At 42.6% G+C, this 21,884-nt stretch overlaps 1 protein-coding gene across 6 annotated transcripts in view; it reads left to right on the forward strand.

Annotated features, from left to right (window-relative positions):
* The first annotated feature begins 652 nt into the window (after positions 1-652).
* Positions 653-21,884, forward strand: part of INSIG2 (insulin induced gene 2) — a 32,749-nt gene continuing 11,517 nt past the window's right edge. Inside the window, exons 1-7 of one of the 6 annotated variants that reach the window (XR_015773076.1) lie at positions 947-1,046; positions 5,065-5,402; positions 8,231-8,355; positions 10,396-10,562; positions 10,977-11,076; positions 11,549-11,704; positions 12,780-12,862. Coding sequence is in view for 3 of the 6 variants with exons in the window: in XM_014249414.2 (XP_014104889.1) it covers positions 5,159-5,402; positions 8,231-8,355; positions 10,396-10,562; positions 10,977-11,076; positions 11,549-11,590 (678 nt within the window). In the remaining 3 variants the exon portion in view is untranslated. Of the gene's footprint in view, positions 754-946; positions 1,047-1,420; positions 1,586-5,064; positions 5,403-8,230; positions 8,356-10,395; positions 10,563-10,976; positions 11,077-11,548; positions 14,023-21,884 lie in introns of those variants that run through there. The other 5 variants (XR_015773075.1, XM_014249414.2, XR_015773074.1 and 2 more) reach the window with 5 other exon arrangements.

Genomic DNA, 21,884 nt, shown 5'->3' on the forward strand with positions numbered 1-21,884 from the left:
AAATGTGGAAAGCTCTGTCAAACTCTTTGCAGTGAAATACCAAGCTTGGAGGAATGCGGTGTGCAAAAATTTTTAATAAATAGTATTCAATATCAGTGTGAGAAAGGGAAGAGTTCATCAATAGAATAATGAATATGTTATCATGAATATGTATAATATACAAATTAACATAACAGCATTATTCTCACAAATTCCATATATAAATCATGGTTTTTATTGTGATGGCTTTACCATCTCTAAGGCTAAAGCAAATTGTTTTCTGCCTCATGTTGTACATTTTCTCCAAAAGGCCCAAACTGGAGGTGGAAATATGGCTTCTGGAGTAAGGAGATCTGCAATTTTGTCCTCAATCAATAAAGTGAAGCACTTGGGAAAGTCCGTGTGGGACCAGGTGCTCAGGAGGGCGGGAGCTGGGCTGCCAGCTTCAGCTGGGGACAAGGACTTCATTCCCACCATGTGTGTGCCTGAAGGTGCAACAGGCTGTGGCACTGCCCTCAGCCCAGCTGGGAGCGCGGTCATGGGGCAAGCAGCCTAACACATACAGCTTTTCTTTTAATTATTGGATCACAGAATGTTAAGGGTTGGAAGGAACCTTAAAGATCATTCAGTCCCAACAGCCCCTGCCATTGGCAGGGACACCTCCCACCAGACTGGGCTGACCAAGGCCTTATCCAACTTGGCCTTGAACGCTGCCAGGATTGGGGCATCCTCAACTCCCCTGGGTAACTGTTCCAGCGGCTCACCACCCTCACAGTAAAGTATTTCTTCCTAATAGCTAACCTAAATTGCCTGTCTTTCAATGCGTACCCATTACTCCTGCACGCAGGACTCAGAGTGAAGCGCTCCTCTAACAAACCTCGTGGCACGCCTCCGGACGCGCTCCCGAGCGGCAGCCGCGGCCCCTGAGGGCTCAGGGCGGCGGAGCGGGCGGCTTCTGCCGGGGCCTGCCGCGCTCCCCCCGCGCTGCCCGGCCCGGCGCGGCCGAGGCCCGGCGGACGCTGCGGAGGCTGCGCGGGGCGGGGACTGCGGAAGATGGCGGAGGCCGAGTGAGTCCCGGCGCTGCGGAGGGGCCGGGCTGGGCCGAGGCTGTGGAGCCGCGGGTCGGGACGAGCCGGGCTGGGCGGGTGTAGCGGCGCCCCTCGGCCCGGTGCTGCTCGCGGGCTGGGGCGGTGCTTCGGGGCCGGGCCGGGGGCGACAGAGGGGGAGACCGGCGGGGCCATTCCCTGGCAGCCTGGACAGCCCGTGCCCGGCGGCGCTGCCGGGGCCCGCGGCTCCTTCGCCGGCCGGGCCGGGCCGGGCCGGAGGTGCCGGCGCTGCCCAGGCGGGCTGGGCTCTGCGGGGGCTCGGGGCAGAACCGCGCCCGATGCCTGAGAGGCGATGGTTTGCTTTGCTTTTGGCGTTGCCTCGCTGCAGACGGATGGTTTCTTTGCCATCTCGTACGTGGTGTAGCCCAAATAAATCTTCTCGTTCTCGGCCTTACCGCGCCGTGCCCGGTGTGGTTGTGTGGTGTCAGAAGTTGTGAATCGCTACCGGTGCTCAGGGAGAGCAGAGTGGGGAGCAGGACGGATCTTCTCCTTAGGAGACAGTTAAGTGACTAAGTGTTCTGAAAATGTCTAGGGTGATAATTTGCTTGTTAACTTTTTGCGCAATGCCAGACACCGTGCGGCTGCCTTGCAGGTCGTGTATGGTGCACGGTGGGTTGAAAAGCTTGGGCTCGAGTCCGTGTGTTTCAGCGAGGAAGGAAGTGCAGCTGAGACTCTGGCAGTGCCAAGCCTGCAGCTTTCAGTGCGGTGTTACAGCTGTGCATGTGCATTCCCAAGAAATCAGGGCTCAGAAGTCTTGTTGGTTCAATATGTTGTGATCTGTTCCTATCTGAGAGAAAACCTGCTGTAAAACATAAGGCTTAAAGGAGAGTCTCTGCTGTCTGCAGGAACTGTGGCCTCCTATTCAGAAGGGACTGGAGTCTTTAGAGATGATAATTTAATTTCCATGAAAGGTGATGATAGTATATATCTGTGCTGCGTCAGGACATTGTGTGTCTAGGCTGTCTGGGGCACTGAAGAATATTTCCTGAGCACTGATAACTTTGCTCCATTCCCCAGTTGTTCTGTGGCATGCCAGAAGCTCTTAGGGTCAGTGGAAAATCTGGAAACTGATAAAACAAATAGGAATGATATGTGTAGGGTGAGAAACCACCAGATGCAAATGACTGCATCGTGCTAGTTTCAGACCTTGAATTACTTTTATAAATGTCTGTCAATATGTACCTACCCAGGTGCCCTCACTGTGTTCAGTCTGTTTATCTGCTAATAAAAATATGTTGCTCGTGTCTTGAATAACTTGCACCTGCAGTACTTGTGTAGCAGCAGTAAGAGATTTCCTTCCTGTTGCATTTAGATAAGCCTTCACCATTAAATATGTATTTGCTGAATGGCATATTAAAAAAGTGTAAATTACACAAATGCAGGCTTTATGATTTGAAAATTATTTATACCGGAATAAAATTGGACTTTTATTTGATCATCGGCATTTCTAGGAGAAAAACCGGTAAGAGCCAATCAGTGTTTGCATCAGTATTGCCATGTGGGACAGTACATGATTCTTAATTAGGCTAACAATTCCTGTAGTTGAAGAATTACAAGAAGCAGAATCTTGTTAGAGGGAGATACCAAGAGAGAGTGTAAAATGGGGAGATAATCAATGCAGGGAAATTATTGATAGATTTCATCAAAGATGGACTTGGGCTGATCTCTCTCAGTAATTGGGGGGTGGAACTAGATGTTCTCTAAGGTCTCTTTCAACCCAAAACATCCTATGATTCTAATTTAGTTGATAACCTTGGTGCACAAAATAAGATGCAGTAAGGTGCTTGCTGATGACCCAAAGCTAGCAACATTTGCAGGGCCAAAGAGAGCTGAGGGATTCTGAAGGAAAAATGGATTGAAGTTAGGTGTGTCAAAATTAAATAACACCTGTGGGCTGAAATGCAGTGTGCATGGTCTGGTGCTGGTACCAGGGAATAAGGATTTTAGTAGCAGGAGGGACTTGAATGTAGTAAAGGATAAAGGGACATGAGCAAACCACTTTATGGCTGAAAAAATAAACTTATCCTGTGTGCTGCTCAGTAAAGAAATATAAGAAAGTTCACACTTTCAGGTCTATCAGTTCAGGTCATGCATTTTAAAAAAGGGATATGCAGACTTCAGGAAGTATCAAAAGCTGTTGGGATGGTGAAGTAAGTGGAGAGTTAAGAGCGTAGCTTATTTTCCTAGGCAAGCTAGAGCTGAGAAGGGACATAACAGTTTGAAAACTCATGTTAAGCACAGTATTCCTGCAAAGTTTCTAACTGGGAGCTACAGCCTCCAGTGCCTTGTGTTGAAAAGGCTCCTGTAAATTCTGAGAATTCCAGTGATCACCTGGTGGGCAAAGCCCCAGGGGACGTGAGGGAGATGCTCAGCTGAACTAGTGATGTTTTTGTGACTCCATGGTTTCTTTGCTGGAGGCTAAGTATATGATCCAAGCTCCAGTGCTGTGCCATCCAGAGCAGGCAAGAAAAATCTGGAGCGCCTCCTTTTTGCTTGAAGGAAGTTTGCTTCAAGGAAGTGTTGCAGTGCCAGTGCCAGCCTTGATACAGACATCAAGGAGCTGGCAGTCTGACTCAGGAAGCAGCCTGACACCTTGGTGGTTCTCTTTCCACCCGAGATGTGTTCATGATTACAAGGAATGTGGGGAACTGGCTGTGTAGAAGAGAGCCTGTGTTCTTAGGAAGACACTGTTGCCTCCCCAGTTTGCCAGTGGGAAGTTTTGCATGAAGAGAATTTTATTTTCTTTTTTTTTTTCTCCTTTTTTTCTGTCTGTTGGGACTTTTTTCATCTGATGGAGTGTGCCATGGTGTGGCATCACTTCTGTGTAGTTGTCTGGAGTATCCTAACTAGCCTGGATGTATTTAACTTTCCTTTTGGCTTTCAGTCAGCAGAAATGAATGAATGCTGAGTCCTCTGCTCTGCTGCTGTATCTCCAGAGAGCTTCCTCGGGATTGGCTGGAGCTGAGAGGAAAGGGGATGGATGTTCTGGTTTGGCTCCCCATGTGCCATAAATAAGAGTTAACAGAAGCCGCTACCAGCTGGCAGTTTCAAATTTAAAAACAATGTCAGGGCTTTTTTTCTGAAGTTCCAGGTGGCTAAGCTGTCAATCAAAATCGCTGTTAGACATGAATGTGGCACTGAATCCATGTATAACAAGACTCATGATGGACAGGTTTTGTTTTGTTTTAAGAAGGGGATTGGGATGGGAACTCTGCCATTCCTGTAGTGCCGGCAGTTACTCATGTCAGAGGCTTCCCAGTGCGAAGGCAGGTGGAGTTCCTTTTCCTTTGCCCTCAGGTGCTTCTGTGCCTGATTACAGTTAGGGTTTGTAGTAACATAAGGCAGTTTTCACCAGACGCGTGTGCTACTTTGGCAAATATTTCTCTGTGTTGAAGTTACTACACTGGTTTGCTGAGCTGTTTGTTCTTACTAGAGGTTACAAAACGTGTGTTGCAGGATTGCTGAAATTCTGACTCCGGCCTGAAAGTTACTTCTCAGATTTCGCTTTCCAATATAGAAATGTTTTTTGGTGTCTCTTCAAGAAAAGAGATCTCTGAACCTCTGTGGCTGACTTGGAATTGAGGGCTGTGTTTACTTGCTGCTGAATTATATAACCTCTAGTTGTTGCTTAAAGGAGGGGAGTAAAACAATTTATTCTTACTGCAAAGCAAGCCTTTCTTCCATCTGATACCTGTGTCATTTCTTCACCTTCTGGAATGTACTTTCACATTCCTGGTTGTCCCATCCCACACGTTTCCTCCTCTGTCTCCTAGTAGAAAAAGCTGTTTGTGAAGCCTCTTCCCTTTTTAACATGTTTTTACAGCTGTGGTTGATTTTGCTGTCAAAGGACTAACTGATTCTTCAGCAAATTCAGAGAAAATATAATAGGCATTTTTAACCCAATCTCCAAATAAGAAAAGAAAAATATATGTAATGTTTCTTATATCTGAATTTTCACTATTTTTTTATTATTTTTCAGGGTTTGTGTGTCTCCTAATTGAAGACAGTTGAAATACTTATTGCAAGTAAATTCTCAGTCAGCCTCTTGGATGCCTCTGATGACTTAAGAAGTCATGGCAGAAAATGATGCAATGCCAACCCTACCAAAAAAGTGTGGCCCATACATTTCATCTGTAACCAGTCGTGGCATGAATTTGGTTATTCGTGGTGTAGTGCTGTTTTTTATTGGTGTATTTCTTGCATTAGTATTAAACTTGCTTCAGATCCAGAGAAATGTTACTCTCTTCCCCCCTGACGTGATCACAAGCATCTTCTCCTCAGCTTGGTGGGTACCACCTTGCTGTGGCACAGCATCAGGTAAGTTCAGTCATGTGTATATGCCTGGTGTGCTGAGAAAGTTAAGTAGTTGCAAAAAACTGTGAAAGATGGGAAAGATAAAAAATTCCCTTCATGAAAAAATTCAGCATCACTGTTCATGATGAGCTGTTAGTGTCCTTCTGATCTCCCCATGTATACATAAATAAACATGTGTCCAGGAATTACTTTTTTTCTAACTTGTCTTACTCTGATATTGTTAACAGAGCATAATCTTTGTTTTTTCTGCTGGGTTAGAGTTTAACAGATGTGAGGAGGCGGTGCTGCTGGTGCTGGAGTTGGGTTACAGGACTGTGCTCCCAGACAGCCCTTGAAAATACCCTGGTGGTGTCAGACTGTGCAGCACACAGTGCCCTGTTTGAGCACAGCAAGCCACCCTGAGAAATGCTCCCTTTTGTGGTCCAGCTTTCCATTTGTTCCCCCTTCCAGGTCAAGGTACAGCTTTAGCCCTGTGGAGCTGGGAGCCTTCCCTGTGTCTCTGGGAGCTGAGGCCAGTCATGCCATTGGCAGCTGGAGGGGCACAGTGCAGAAGAACAGAGCACCTACAGGCAGTTGTGTATCTCAGATGATGTGAACATGCTCCGTTTCTCCCATGACCATGCAGGGAGTTGAGCATTCTCTGTGTTTAGCCAGTTAAAGTGAGTTGACTGCTGTAGGCAGTAAGAAATACCCACTTTCTCCTGTCCTTTCTGGAGTCAAGGCATATCCATGTTACAGGCATGATAAAATTTGACTTTCTACCTGGCTCTGAAGATCAGTAGTCCTTAGGGTCAGTTTCATGCTTTACTAAGGGAATAGTCTTAGCAGCCAGTACTGGAGGATTCTGCTTTGGTGAATCTGTTTTTACAGGGGGTATCTTCTTAGAGGCAAGTTTTAATCAGATTGAGAAGCTCACAATTCTGACTATTAATGTGAGTCAATAATCTTGCTTTTGAGATGGCATCACTGTTTTACTAATGGTAATATTTCAGCCTGTTTTTTTCTAGTAGACTGTTCAGGGTTTTTTTTGATACCTTCTTGAAACGGTACACTTCAGATGTCATAGAGAAGCCTGATTTGAAAGGAAACCCTCCTAACAGCTCCCTGAATGTTGTGTTCTCCAGTGGGAATTCATTTGGCATGTTATGGTGGTGGTTACATACCTGCTTTATCTGTAGTTATCTTACTCCTTTTCTTCTTGTCTTGCCGAGATTGCCGATTAGTTTTTGTTTCATATCCTGCATTTCCTGCATTTTTCCTTTATGCTTTAAACTGATTAAACTGATTTTCTTGACAAATAAGCCTCATATATGAGTTAGTGGGGGTTGAAATGAGCCCCAACTTGCTGCAGCTGCAGTGCATGAGGTTTGCAGTGTTGCAGTGCAACATTTGCACCATCAGCTGTTTGCATCAGGCTGCACCTTGTGCTCTCTGGGGTCACCTGAGAATGCTGCAGCTGCCAGTGGGAACTTGGGAAGGCTACATCTTGCCATCATCTCACGAGAAATTTATGGGCCTTTCTGGGTCTGAGGGGTTGGTGTTTCTGATGAAAAGACTGGATATGGCTTGTAAAGGGTATTGTTTGATTTTAAACAACCTGATTTAAAGATATTACAGCCTTAATTGGCTTTTCCCAGCAGGAGTCACCCCTATTGAGGTGTTCAGGGTTTGGTTTTTTTTCATTATCGGTCTTTTCCATTTTCTTTCCTTTTCTTCTCTGCTAGCATACATACAAGGAACCTCTGTGGTAAATGCCGATAATTCACCTGTTTTCTTACCATTTATACTTGCACAGCCTTCCTGGAATTGACATGAACATTTCTCTGCAGTATGGTTTATTATTATGAACAGAATAAAGGTATTTTGCATATTTATAATCAGTGCTGATCAAGGCTGCGTTCAGAGAAGTCTTTTCATCCATCACCATTATTAGTCATGATTTTGGCCCGTGGCCTTTGGCAAGAAAATTGCTCAGGGAGGTTTTTTTCCACTCCAGCTTTACTGATGATTTATTTTCCCGAATCGTGGAGCTCAGTTTCCTCTGTGGCAGAATAAGAGCATTTGCAGTGTTACTCCAAGCAGCGTGCTGGACTGAAGGCACTGGAGTCTGTGCCGATAGCTCAGGCTCTGCTGTGCTCACGCCACTGAAGTCTAACATTAAGGCACCATTATTGTTCCTTAGTGGGATAGGTCAAAGTCTTTTTAGCTGCAGTTGCAGTAGAGAACACCTTTGTGAAGAAATATTGAAAAAGCATCTCAATTCCCTGGGGCAGGAATTCCTGTTTGCTTTCTGTATTCAACAGCTACCGTAGGCTCTTGGCTTTCTCTCTTCTGGGTGAGCATGAGAGTAGCACTGAAGAAAAGAAAATGTTACCTAAACAAAGCCTGCTTGTAACAAGAACAAAAAGAAAACACAGAATATTGATGTTATAAACCACACCAGTACTGTCATATGTTGGTTTTGCAGTTATTTTAAACGTTTGATGTGTGGGATTTTTGCAAGTGCCAACCTATGAACTATTAGTGCTCTTTCTGAACTACAGTGCAAATTTTGGTGTGGGGGAGAGCTCCATATCTGCTGCCCCTGGTTCAAATTGTATTGCTACTTCTGCTGCAGAGACCGAGGATGCTGTTGAGCTTTACAGGGCTTTTTTAAATAATGAAACTCTTTGAAAATCCTCTTCTTTTTCAATGTGTGTTTTAGTGCTGTTTATCCTTAAAAGATGTGTTTTAATGGTGACTATAATTGTCAAAGTCTAGATAGTCTTTATTCTAGTTAAATGTTGCCAGTGCTTTAACTTCAGGGCCTTTTTTCTTTCCTGTGTCCACAGCTGTGATTGGGTTATTGTACCCCTGCATGGACAGACATCTGGGAGAGCCACATAAGTTCAAGAGAGAATGGTCCAGTGTGATGCGATGTGTAGCAGTCTTTGTGGGAATAAATCATGCCAGTGCTGTATCCTGTAATGTCATTGGTGGTAAAATGTGTTTCCTCTTAAAAAAAGCTCACACAGTCAGTCATGGTGAATTGGTGTTAAAGGGGTAACATGCAGCATTTTTGCAAGCTTGTACCAGTACTGGAGCTGATGAGTCTCTCGTCTTTTTGTTCTGAAAAATATTTTCATTAGGAATGTCTCAATGCTGGGCTTTTTCTTAGACTCTTTGTTTTCTTTGAATAATTAAAGTTAGTGTGAGGAGATATTCTTTCTGTAGGTATTACAGAAAAGTACTTTAGGATGTTATGAGCTGATGTCCTTTTAATATTGTAGTAAGAGCTTGAGGCTGTCTTGAGGTCCTGAGTGAGGCACATGCACTTTGTAGAGTGGGGAAAGCTCAGGACCAGGAATACATGGGGCTATACAGTTCTAGGAAATGTTGCTACCCCCTTCTGCAAAGGATGCCTTCCTTGATGCTGAGAGAGTACCCTGGTGACTCTTGAGGTGACAGGATGCTTTCTCATGGACTGGTGCTCCTTACTGGCAGTGCTGTGGGTCTGACAGGCTTTCTGCAGTTATGCCTAATGCTTCCTCTGTCAGCTAAAACCAGGGTCTGCTGGTGAAAACTGGGATCTTGTAAAGAAAGTTGTGATGCTTATCTCCATCTGTGTCAGCTCACAGTTCACAGAAATGGTGCTAAAAGTTCTGTTCTTGTGCTACTGAATCTCCTCCTTCCCAGGAAGAGGGGGCACATTAAGTGAAAGATCGGAGGGCTGGCTGAATTCTCACTGAGGTTGCTTGGCCACTGATGGATTTTGTTGTGTGGTTTTTCCCCACCCTCTGTTATCCAGTATGGCCAGATGAGCTGGAGCTGCTGAGATTCTGATCCACTCCCTCTGTCCCTGACAAACCTCTTTCTCCTTGCCAGAGGTACACTGGTCTGGTGCTATGGTTCCCACTGACCTAGCCTGTATCTGCTGGGTGAGCCCCTGGAAACTTTGCTGTTTCTAAAAAATAAGAGTTGACAGCTCCTTTTTACATGGGTCTGTTTATTTACAGCAAATTTTCTGCAGTTCTGTAACAGCTGTTCCCCATATCCCAGGACATCAGTAATGTACTGTCTGTATTTCCTGCTTGACAGCTCTCCAGACTGCTTTCTCTTCAGCTGTTGCCAGTTCTGCACATTGCCAGATTTGGTTCTATCTTCTTTGACACTTTCTCTGAAGCTATTGATTTTCATCCTGTAATTATTTATTTCAGTTAGTCAGACTTGTTTCTCATTTCCACTCGATCTCCCTCCAGATTTTCGTGAGGAAATAGGACAGTGGTTTTTATACTGTCATCCCATAAATTTGCTTTCAGGCCTATGAAACATGACAAGCCCCTTTTTAATTACCTGTTTTGGACAGAAGTAATGAGGATGAGTTAGTGTTTCCAAAACATTTTGAAGGATGTGAAGATATCACACACAAAGATATCTGTAGTGACTTCACAATTCTTTCACAAGCTGACAAAACTGACTTTCAGTGTTGATTTACGTGAACGCTTTTCAGTAATATTTTCATTCTGATTTACAGAACACATTAACATTTTAATGTTGAGCTGAATGTAAAGCATCATGTAATTTAATCAAAATTACAATTGAGAGTGATAAATACCTTTTTTTTGGTAAATCCCTGTCAGTTGAAGAAATTTAATGCTAGATTTAAGATTTTATATTGAGTGTAGTAAAGGGCCAGGCAAGGATGAGCAGTAACATGTGCATTGTGTGTCTGTATAAAATGCTTGATTATTTGGTAGGTGAAGAGGCTCTTCAGTCTTGTACAGTGCAAAGACCCTAAAATTTGAAGCAGTGTCATAAGTTCTTAGTTTCCTGAAATACTTAAAATTACAAGCCTTAATTCCTCACATCTGGTAGCTGTGTGAGAAATTATACAAGTAGCACTGTACGTGTCTTAATGGTATTTTATTTTCCTGTTGTGCCAAAATAGACAGAATGACACAAATTTCTTTGTACTTGTACATGATATTTCCAAGCTTATCCTTAACAGCCAACACAGAAGGTGGATTTTGCCAACAATATCCAGCTGTCTCTTACGTTGGCAGCCCTGTCCATTGGGCTGTGGTGGACCTTTGACAGGTCACGAAGTGGCTTTGGTCTTGGAGTAGGAATTGCTTTCCTGGCCACCTTGGTGTCACAGCTTCTGGTGTACAATGGAGTTTATCAGTAAGTACTTGCTCCCCTAAGGTGAAATGATAATGTTCTGAAGCCATAACATTAAATCAGAATAACTGAAGGGGTGCAATTTGACATGATTTTCAAAGCTGTCAGCACTTCATTTTGAGCACAGCATAAATTGGACTGTTTACGAAAGCTCTTATGTGTATGTAAGTGAGAAATCTAATTGGAAATGCTAATTGAAATAAAATTGCTACCTTGCCAATGATGTAACACACTTTGGTTAATAAATGCAGCTATAATCAATAAGAAGCCTCCTTTGTTGTTTGCTACAAGAAATTAAATTTCTATAATGTGTATATTTTTGAGTTAAAATATTGAAATAATTGTGAATTTGCCTTGTGATTGGAGGACTCTATGTATTGCAAAACACTGAGCTCAAAAATGTGCCTTCTTTTCCAGGTACACATCCCCAGACTTCCTCTATGTCCGTTCCTGGTTGCCATGTATATTTTTTGCTGGTGGTATAACAATGGGCAATATTGGCAGGCAGCTGGCAATGGTGAGTCTGGAGGAGGGGAGGTTGATTGCATTCCAGTAAAAGTTTAAATGTATTTATTTACAAGTTCATTTAAAAGATTAAATGTATATATTATTTCTTCTTCCTTGTATACCAGCCAGCTATTTGGCTCAAGGGTGTGCAGTGAGCAATCATTTCTTGTTGATGTACTTGGTGAGCTGTAAATCAGAGCACACCCATGCTTTGCTCTGTACACTCTGTTACATACTTTCAGGACCATGAGCTAAGTAAGAGCTCCTGTGTTTGGGGAGAAATTGGGCTGTCTCCAAAGTCTGACCTGCTCAGGAGACAGACATTGGAAGCCACCAGTATGTGCACAGAGCTTAAGGAGATCAAATTTATCTGGGTGGAGTTTAACAAGAGCTATTTTATCATCCATTTTGTAGAAAAATCACTTAAGCCTGTTTCACAAGTTATGTAAATTAATATTATTTTGTCAACTTCTGTTTTTCAGTATGAATGCAAAGTGATTGCAGAGAAGTCTCATGAGGACTGAGAGGAAACAATATGCACCTTTTAAACAGGAAAATGCCTGACAAGTGACTGTTGGAGGAGCATAAGGAACACTTGACTATGAAATTGCCAAAATGCAATTTTTTTCCCTTGAGTGGTATACTTTACTGCAATCTGTGATTGCTGCTTCTATAGAAACCTTGATGTCTGATTTTGATTACTGTGAAGTTACAATAGTATGCAATATATTTGACAATATTGGTTCAATTATAGGATTTTTTTTCCAAATCTAAACAGTTTACCATAAATTCCTGTCTGTCTGTAATGTTGCAGTGCCAAACTGAACCTTTGCACTACGTTTCTGTAGCTGAAACTTCTTGATTCACTTTATCTTGAAAGTTTTGAGGAATTTGTTCTTAACAGCTAGTGAAAGACAGAGTGGGTTCACGTTTAGCAATGAAGATCTCTTTCCATGATGACAGCCCATAATATCTGTATAAAATTTATGGATTACAGGTGAACTTTGATGCAATAAGTAACTGATTTATGCCTATTAACACAGTATATAATTCTTCTGACTCACATTACAGGTGAGGAAACTCAATGCAGGTTTCATGGGTTATTGCCATAGCATTTCATTTGTCTGTGGTGCGTGCCCAGTATCACAGAAATGGAAACTGAGTCTGGAAGCTATTTGCTATTTTTCCCCTGGGATACCCAGCATCTATGTTTGTTTTTGAATTTATGTGAACCGTGGACAGATTCTGAAACTACTTGTGTGCAAAACAGGATACGGCCAGGTCATTCTTGTACAATCCTTTAAGCTGATTTGTGTTGATAGAAAAAACAACTTAGAGAGTTTCTATTGCAAAATTTAATTCTGCTGAAGTAAATCAGCCACTACCATATAGTGTCATAAACCCCTCCATTACCAATGTTACTCTTGGTGGTCTTTGCCCACCCCCTGCTCTGTTGGCAGGGATCAGCAGGGCTGTATTTTAGGTACTGATGGAGCCCTCGTTGCTGTTACTGTGTCCAGGCAACCATAAATGCATTTCTTCTTGTAGCAGTGTTCTGAGGTAGAGAAATGCTGTTGCCCCTGTTTGTCAGGTGCCTGTGCACAGACAGCAAGCTGAAATAAGCTGTGTGCTGAGCAGTTCCCTTCTTAAGAAGGATTTTAGTGTGTGACCCATTTTTGGGGGCATACATGGAATTTTCTCTTGGCTTTGCAGCTCCCTTTTAAGACCATGAGCTGGAAGAAGTGCAAGAAGGCAGAAAGCAGATCTCAAGAGGACACTGCTAACCTGTGCCTGCAGTGAGTTTGGCGTGGGATGTCTCCACTTTGTTTTCCTCTTCTGTCTTTGTTGATGATGTTTAAATGTATTTGTTTTCCTTTTTTGTCTTTAAGTACTATATTTTAAGTCTTCCATGAAATGTTTATAAGGCATGTTACAGTCATCTAGGGGGGCTGGAGTTGGTCCAAAGAGCAAATAGATGTTTAGACAAGTTTTTATTCATAGGTGTGTGAATGCATTGTATAGGAAGCTTGAACTAGGCAACTTTTTCAGTCTTACCTGTTTACCTCCAAGTCTGAAAAGTGTGGAATGAGCACTTCCAAAAGCATTGTAACAAAAGACATGATCACAAAAGAAAAATGTCTTGTATGGGAAACTGTAAAAATAATAAATAAGCAAGTGATGTATGAAGAGGTTGGTTCTGCAGCTCCACAAAGTGCCATCACCTGCAGTCCACTGTCCTGGGATGATGTTTCAGGAAAGCGCCTACAGAGGCACTTTGCTTTAAGCAGAGGCAGAACCTGTCTAAGTAGATCCCTGACCAGAGATGTTCTCTTAATCAAACCGTATGACAGTAAGAAGCATTTCAATAGTAAAACCAAGAAGCTGGGCAGGAATGAAGAGTGAGTTTCATTAGGCAGGCTCTAGCAATTTGCTGAAGAAGCTGTTGGGTCTCTCTCTTACAGTATTTTGCCTCATCCATCTCCTTTACTTCAACAAATGACTTCAGCTTGGTGGACAGTGTGAGAAGTCCCTATTGAGTTATCAGGGCATGAGTGGCATAAAAATTGAGATGTTTCTTATCCTAACTGTAGGGAATAACACAGTACCTCAGTAGCCAGTGTGCTGACTTGGTAAACAGTGTAGTTTCATCATGACCAACGAGTGTGTACAACTGAAGATGAGTTGTTTTTGTTATTCCCTTGATGGTAGAACTGCTGTTATCTGCCAGTCTTGATACTTACACAGAAGCAGCTTTGTGTGTGTTGAAATGTGCAGTATGTGAGAAGTGGTTGTTGTACATCTGTGGCACCCACTTTGTAGCACTTTGCACTCAGATTCAGCTAAACCTGGTTAGACTGTGCTGTCCGCTGACTTTTAAATTTCATTTTGGAAATTTTAAGCATGTTGTGCAAAGGCAGAAATCATCCAAAATAAATTTGGGTGGAGTCCTTCATTATATATGTCTTACTGTTTTTATTCTTACTTGACTAACATCAGTACAGGATCACATTGTGGGTGTTCTGTTGTTTCAAAGTGCTGTGATTTTATGGCTCATGTGTTCAAACCCTGAGAAAGGTTCATGATGAGAATGCTGACACGGCTTTAACTTCAGTGGTGTGGACATGCTGCTACTGTATAGCATGTAGTTATAACATTAAACTGTCTTAAAAATGTTGCTCAGTAAAGAATGAATAAGATATATTTTAGATACAACTTCAAAAACACTCTAACCTCTTTACCAATTAACCCTTATAAGGTCTATGCGGTTTAAACTGGCAAATTGCTGTTAAAAGCAAAATGTGTATTAAACATAATTACAACCTTGATTGATAGGTTTCTTTTTTATTTAAGAAATGATATTGATATTTAAAATATACTGAGTTGCCTTCTATCAGCAATTTCATAATAATTCTGACCATTTAGCTGGCATATTGGTTGCACATCTGTATAAAAATAGTGAAAAAGAAGCAGGAAAGATCAAATCAGCTGTGATTCTATCTTAATTACCATGCTGAGCAGCCTGTAGAAAATCTACTCTTTTGAATCTGCAGTGGGAATGAGAACTTCACTCACAATACAGAAAATAGAGATTTAGATATAAATAGCTACTATGGATATGAAAAAAACCCAAAACACAAATGGCAGGGAAATTCATAATATATTTGTATTCATGAATGGTTATGGTCTGGTTATGAACTGAATGTTACTCTGGTATTCACAGACTCCATTCATCATGCCCATCACTGTCTCAAAAAAGATGTGATAAAGAGAGGTTTGGAAATGAAATGGAAAAGCATCCAGGCAGAGGTGAGGGAAGGGTGGGAAGGGAGATGCATGGAGGTTTGGGATGCAGTCCCACAGCAGGACAGCACTGCAACTGAAAGCTGGAAGGAGTGCAAGAGGTTAGAGGAAAAATGCTCTGTTTGTGTTGGCAACCTGTGGCCCAAAATTCCTAACTCTGCATTAAAAATGCAGCATCATGGGCATGCAGATTACAGCCAGGGGTAGAAATAACCATAATTTTGGATAGTAAGCACTAAGATTAGCCAAAAGCATATGAGTGAAAGTGTTTGGCTGGAAACTTAACCTCTCCCATCTGTAGCCTTGGAGAATGGAAATTCCAGGTCCTTCCAGCCTGAGGGTGTCGAATGGAAAATTGGATTTTGGGGGAATATTCCAGCTGGTGAATTGTCGGGCTCTTGAAAAATGCATCCTGTGCCTCTCATTAAAACACGGCTGCTATGAGCAGCTAGGAGGAGAGTAAACAAAGAGACTTTTCCTCCGTAGCTTCTGTACTTCCCTGCTGCCATCTGGCAGGGACCTGCCATGGGCACCTGTGGGCATACACCAGTCCTCCCTTTTTTTCTTTCCTCGTATGTAAGAAAGAACATAATTCCACCAGCCACATCACCCTGGACATTTTACATATGCTTTTTACATTTTGGAGCAGTGTTATCGATAATTCCTGATGGCAGTGGGCGAACAGGACCTGTGGAAATGATGTTAGATATCAGGTCAGTGAAAGTACGTGCACAGCTGGGCGGAGGGAACGCGTGCCTCGCCCTGGGAATAGCTATCTAATGCTGTTAGTTCTGATGCCAGTACTAAATGCAAAGCATGAGTAATTTTGCAGCTTAATGTTCAGCACGAAACAGTAAATGAAAGGTCAGTCCAACATGTTAACTGTCATGGAATAGTAAATACTCCTTTAATTGCTTCAGGCAGCCAGATTGGATTTTTGGTGTGTCTGTTGTCATATTTTGAGCAGCATGGTCCAGAGCCTTGTCCTGATTACCTCCTCCCCAGTCAAATGACAAAGCCTCAAAGTAAAGGATAAACTTTATGCCTGGGCTTTTCAGGCAGCATACTGGGAGTTTGTGCTTTACATGTTTAAAAGCCGTGCTGGGGAAGAAGTAGGGGTTATTTCTTGATCTGATCAGAGCTGAAATCCAGGTTGAAATGTAGTTTGGCATTTTCTTGAGGTTTTCCTTTCTTGTTCTTTGCAAGAGAAAAGCTCAAGTTTAGTAGCTCCTGTTGCACATTCACACTTTTTTAGCCTGCCCAGCACTGTAGCAGATAGGAGGCAATATATAGAAACACAAAGGATTATAAAGTGAATGGGCAGCTACTAATTTTCTTCAGGCCAAGCTGGTTGGGAGGTCTGTGTCCGGTGTCCCCTGTACATCTGAGTCAGATGCCCAACCTGCAGCATTTCCAGACAGATTCACAGGATTCACTTTCTGCACAGGCAGCAGTTCTGCCTTGTCTTTGACAAACATCCCTGCAGGAGGTGACCTGTTGTACTGTAGTTTTACAGGCATATGTGCACACATTGCAGAGCATTTGCAGTGGCAAGGTCCACAGGTGTAGCCATAAAATCTGCCTTTTATGACTTTGTTGGTAGAAGTCCTGAAACTGCTTTTGAAGCAAATACAGCAAAATATTCATTGAAGGAAAAATCTCTATTTAAAAATATGTTGCTGTCTGAATTCATGATTTGTAGTTTTGCTGTTTCTGTCCTCCTATTAGTTCAGTGTATGTCTGGTAACCAACATTTAGCTATTTAATAGTTTTTGGTAATCAGACCACAAAGCAAGATTTGTTTCATGCAGTTATTGGGGGAAAATGTTTACACTAAAAGGAAAGCTGTGAGGAACAGGGTTGCACCTTAATTTGCCATACAAAAATTATGCAAGCATTTTCCATAATGTTGCAAGAAGAAAAAGGACAGTAAGTGATGGTTCTGTTTGTACCCTGGGTTTCAAAACAAGGGTAAGGGGAGTTTTAGAGATGCATTTGTATTGACTTGTTCTGGTCTCAGCTGCTCTCCAAAGACATCTCACCTCACTGGCAATGATCACCAGAACATGTTTTGGCTTGTCTGTTTTTCTCTATCCCAGCTGTGCCAGTTGTTTCCTTGTTGATGCCTGGGGTAAGCCTAGCTATGCCACCAGAGAATATTCATGAGAATACACTTTAGCAACTTCTTGCTTCAGTTGACACGTTCCATTTGAACTCTCTGAGAAACTGCTGGTCTGGCCCAGGGCACTGGTTGGTAATGTTGAGGTAAAGTGAGGGTTGTGACTCCACGGTGTTCAGGTGGGGTGAAAAGGTGCCCAGTGCCTGTAAGGACATCAACTGCATGTGTTAATTACAGGTTCCAACACAGAGCAAAGGTGCCCTGCTCTGCAGAGCATCATCTCTTGTCTTGAGTGGTGAGACATACCATCAGTGTGCTAGAGAGAACAATGTGCTTCCTTCCTCCTCCTTAACTCTCCCTTTGCACAAATACATAGCAGCCTGAGCTAAGGACAGTTAGTCCTGCACATGGAGCCAGGACTATGTGTAGGCTGGGTTAGCACTGAAAGACTCCACTGTTTCTTTTTAAAAACAAATGCTTGTTCTGAGCTGCACGTCAAGTGCAATCATTGCTGAATGAACTGACATGCAAAGCCAACTGGCATAACTCCATCGATTTCAGTGGATATGCAGCATTTCATGCTGGTTGGGAATTTGGCCCACTGTGTTTGAAAGGGATGAAATTGTTTAGACCTTACTACTTATCTGATAGAGATCAAAAAAATTCCTACATTGTGCAACATGTAAGAGCAGCACACCACAGATTCTGCCTTTCCCTCCCCTCTTTCAGCACTGATGAAAACTGTCATCATTCTCTGTGATTTGCAGTGTGCTTTTTATATGGGATATCAGCTCTTCAGGAGAATCAGATCTGGCAAAGCAGATTAATAATGATGAAAATACAAAATATTGGCTGCTGATGAGCTTGTTGTCATAGATGCTTGCCACAATCCTGCTTGCTGTTTTTTAGTCTAGTATTTTGCTTGTAGGAAATTCAGCTGAGGCTTTGTGTTGGGCCTGTGCCTGCTTTGATTAAACTGGGGAGACAGAAATAATACTGCTTTGTGTAGCTTCAGACTCCTCTTACCAACCAGTTCTCTCAAATCAGTGTATTAAGCAAAAGTGGTGCTGGAGTAGTGGCTTGAAGATGAATTGAAATATCCTGAAGTCCAGTAGTTTAAAGACATGAATTGATGAAGTGATGTGTCCACTGTGGGGAGGGATAGGTGGTATTAGAAGCATTAGACATGTTTGTAGGTAGTAAGTGTGGAGATACAGTGTTAAGAAATAATGAAGCTGGTGGAAAAGAAGGTATGCACCTCTTCCTGGAAATGTGCTGGTTTTTTTTTTCCCAGGTTAGTTCTGCAGACTTTGACCATTGTGCTGGTCCAGGGGATGAACTTTGGGACAGTGAAGAGCAGCAGGATGGGGGGTCACTTGATAAGCTGGCTGGATACGAAAGGGAATTCGCTTTAGATGTCAGGTCAAAATGCCCAGCTCAAAGACAAATACCAGTGGTATTTGTAAAGTACACACACAGGCTTTTTGATTTTTTTTTAAATGTAAATTTACAGAGGAGACTCACCTTTAAGTACCAAAAGACTAAGAGAGGTATGACAGGTTGCTTTTGCATTCAACCCTTAGTCTTGGTGGCAGTAAACTTGAAGGTGTGGGGGAATTGTTTTTTCAGACCTGTCCATTCAGGGTGCTTTTTTGCACCCCAGGTCCCTGGATTTTCCATGTGTTTTGGGATGTGAAACCCACTGGGTTTCACCACTCTGGATCAGCTCACAGGTAAATGGGGATGGCTGTGTTGCTCTCACAGCCTGTGGCTTGACAGATGTGGTCACTGAATCTGTTCCCAGGCAATAAAATAAGCTGGAGTGGTTCCCCATCAGTGCAAGGTCAGTGCAAAGGGTTGGCCACTTCTTGTCTGTGGTGTTGCCTCCCCCTGCTTTCCACTAGTGATAGAAGCAGGATGCCAAAGGTGTTCTGCAAGGGAAAGGGACACATTTGCCACCAGAACCCCCCAAACTTTCAGGGAAGTTTCAAAGCTATGGGGACAGTAAATGCTTTCTGGCATCTCCTGAGTCAGCTTTTCATGGAATATTTTCACTTTGGTGAACTGTCAGACCCTGAGAGTTTGTGATTTCCGAGGTCACAGTAACTGAGGAAACCCAGAGGGATGTGGTGAGGTTGGTCATGGAGCTGGTACAGGTCATATTAAGGGATGGGACCTAGGAAGGTGCAACACACCCCTGATGTCTCTCTTGCACAGCTGCTCTGAGGTGCACGATGAAATTTCACTGAGGAAGGACAGAAACAGGCAACTGCCACTTGTAAAGACAAATCTTTATGGGATTTGATACCCTGCCTAATGCTGACTGATGTTAAAGGGACTTCATGAGTGGGAAACCTTGCTAGAAAAACTGTTTTACTGGAGTCCAGATAAATGGTGGGCAGTATCTGGTGTGTGCAATGAAGACGAACATATGCTCATCACTTCAGTATCTCTTAAATTATTAAGGCCTGTTCATTCTGGTATCTAAATCTCTTGAAGGCTGTATCTCACCATGTCATTGTTTCCCTGAGATGGTTCACAATATTGTTTACCATGAGCACTGTCATATCTTGTCGTTGATTAAAACAGGAACTTCCAACTTAATCTCGCTGTGAGAACAAAGTGGTTTAGATATTAATTTTCCTGTACTTCTTCAGTGTCAGGCTTCTCTCCAACACAATACTATTTTTAATTAATTCAGCTGACCCTTTGTTATGATTTCTAATGTAAAAAAACCAAACTGATAATGCCCAGGCACAACACCTACTTTAAAAAAGAAAAAAAAAAAAAGTCTGAATTTATTCTGGCAGACAGTTAACACCTAAAACATATACATTGTAGCATGTACATATATCCTTAGCTTTTGGGATGACTTCATCATGCCGATGTGCCTGAGGTCTGACATGAATTGTCGGATGATGCCACCTCCGTTCCTGGGAGCAGAACATGGATTTTTTTAAAGTATGGAGGGTCTGGGTCATGGTGGGACCTTGAAGGTGGCTTCAAGCAGAAAATGGAGACCTGTCTGCTCTCCTTCTCCCCACTGGTTCAAAGAAACCCACCAAAGCAGTACTCTGAGCCAAGTGGTAATTGTACAGTTTTGATTTACAGTTATCTGAGTGTTGAGGGGAAAAAAATAGTTTCTTTTCAGTGCCGTCTTGTCAAAATGCCAAATGCCGCTTGTTTTTGACATTTTCAGCTACTGTTAAATAATAGTCTTGCTTCTGTCACAGCTAATGTTGACTTGAAGGCAGTTGTGCATTTCTCAACTCAAATGCTAAGCAGACAGGCTTGGGTCTTGATAAATATTTTTCTGGGCTTGCCCAAGGCAAGTAAAAATGAGCTTCTAGTTAATCGTTTGTTTTAAAATTCAAATTGGTGAAATAAGCAATTAAAAAAATGACAATTTTCATCAAAATTTGCAAATTAAATGTCTCTTTGCAGTCAGAGTAGGTTCAAGAAACTGCAATAGATAATTGCTATTTGAAATCAGTGAAGTATCCAGCATTTTAGGGCCATGAGGATTGTGGCTGTTCTGCCTTAGTAAGCCTTGATTGATTTGGTAAATAAGCATTTCAACTTCTCTCTTTAAAATAAATAAGCAATTTTATTGCTTTATTGCTTACCCCTGTATGGGAGGTAAACAAGCTCTTGAGTAGCAGGCCTGTAATATCATGAGCCCAAGTGCCATCTGTCACCGAGAATTCTGTCCCTTTATGCACAATAGCTTCTTATGGCATTAGGTCCATTGTAGGTTAATTGATTAGCAGAGATCCTCCTTTCAGTTGTTCCTGCTTTTCTTCGCTAAAGGACCGTATCTCTCATCTCCATTTCCTTTTCTCTCTCCCATATTAGCATACTAATCACACTGAGCTCCCACTGCTAAAAACTCTATCCATATCATACTGGGGGAGGGGAGGAGGAATAAGCCGGCTTTTCCTGGGAGATTTGCGGATGCTGTTTTTCATGACGGTTGGAAGGGAGGAAAAGAAAAGAAGAGGTGGCGGCAGAGGTGAATAATGCGCCGCGCGGGCTCTCGTGTGCCACTGAAAGCTGAGCCTATGGCTGCATAAATATTGAACACGTTTGAGAAGCACTATTAAAATAAATATCAAAGGCAGCGTTGCTCACACATCTGTTTCTCCTCAAATTTTGCCAAAGCGCTCTACATTTGTTTTCTCTCCAGCTGTTAACACCTGTCTTTCTGTCAGTGGTAATAATGCAATGTTAGGTGGGCTACGGAGCTGACAGTGACATGAAAGCTGTATTTTTGATGTAAGAAATTCCTTTTTTGAGTTTAAAAAGGGCTCAGTGAACAAAGATACATCCTTGTGCTAATCCTTCAGAGCAGTGTATAGGGGATTTGTTGTTGTTTTAGGGGGCTTTTTATCAAACTACACGGAGTTGGGCTTGTATTGCACAGCGAACTTGAACTAGATGAGACATCCTGCAGTGGGCAGCTACTGCTTGCCTTTGTAGTTATCATTTTATTGCTGACAAATATTCAGAAGGTTATGTGTGCATGGTACTCCTCTCTCCATGTGATGCTTGTTATCTAACCTCATCAAAAGTGTATGCTGTGCATTGATTGCTAGCAGAGAACGCACATCCAGCCGTGATGTCTTCTTTATTTACCGCTCAAATGAGCACACTATGCACAGGGCTGCCTGAAAAACTGCTTTATGCCTTTGCTGTAGCCATCAGCAGAAGGGTCATTGGAAATGCTCTCCTGGCATTGAAGATGATGAGACAGATCCTCAAGTAATGTAAACTGAGAGAGCCTATTTACTGTGCCTTTTTACCTAAGGCAGAAGGAAAAGCTATTTATTCCCTTCAGCCTATAGAAACACATCCTGAGACTTAGGGCAAAAGCACTGATGAACCACACCAGAAATAGC

The sequence above is a fragment of the Pseudopodoces humilis genome, chromosome 8, assembly GCF_049639895.1.
Source record: "Pseudopodoces humilis isolate 2021_Gansu_Grassland_sample_001 chromosome 8, ASM4963989v1, whole genome shotgun sequence".
NCBI lineage: Eukaryota > Metazoa > Chordata > Aves > Passeriformes > Paridae > Pseudopodoces > Pseudopodoces humilis.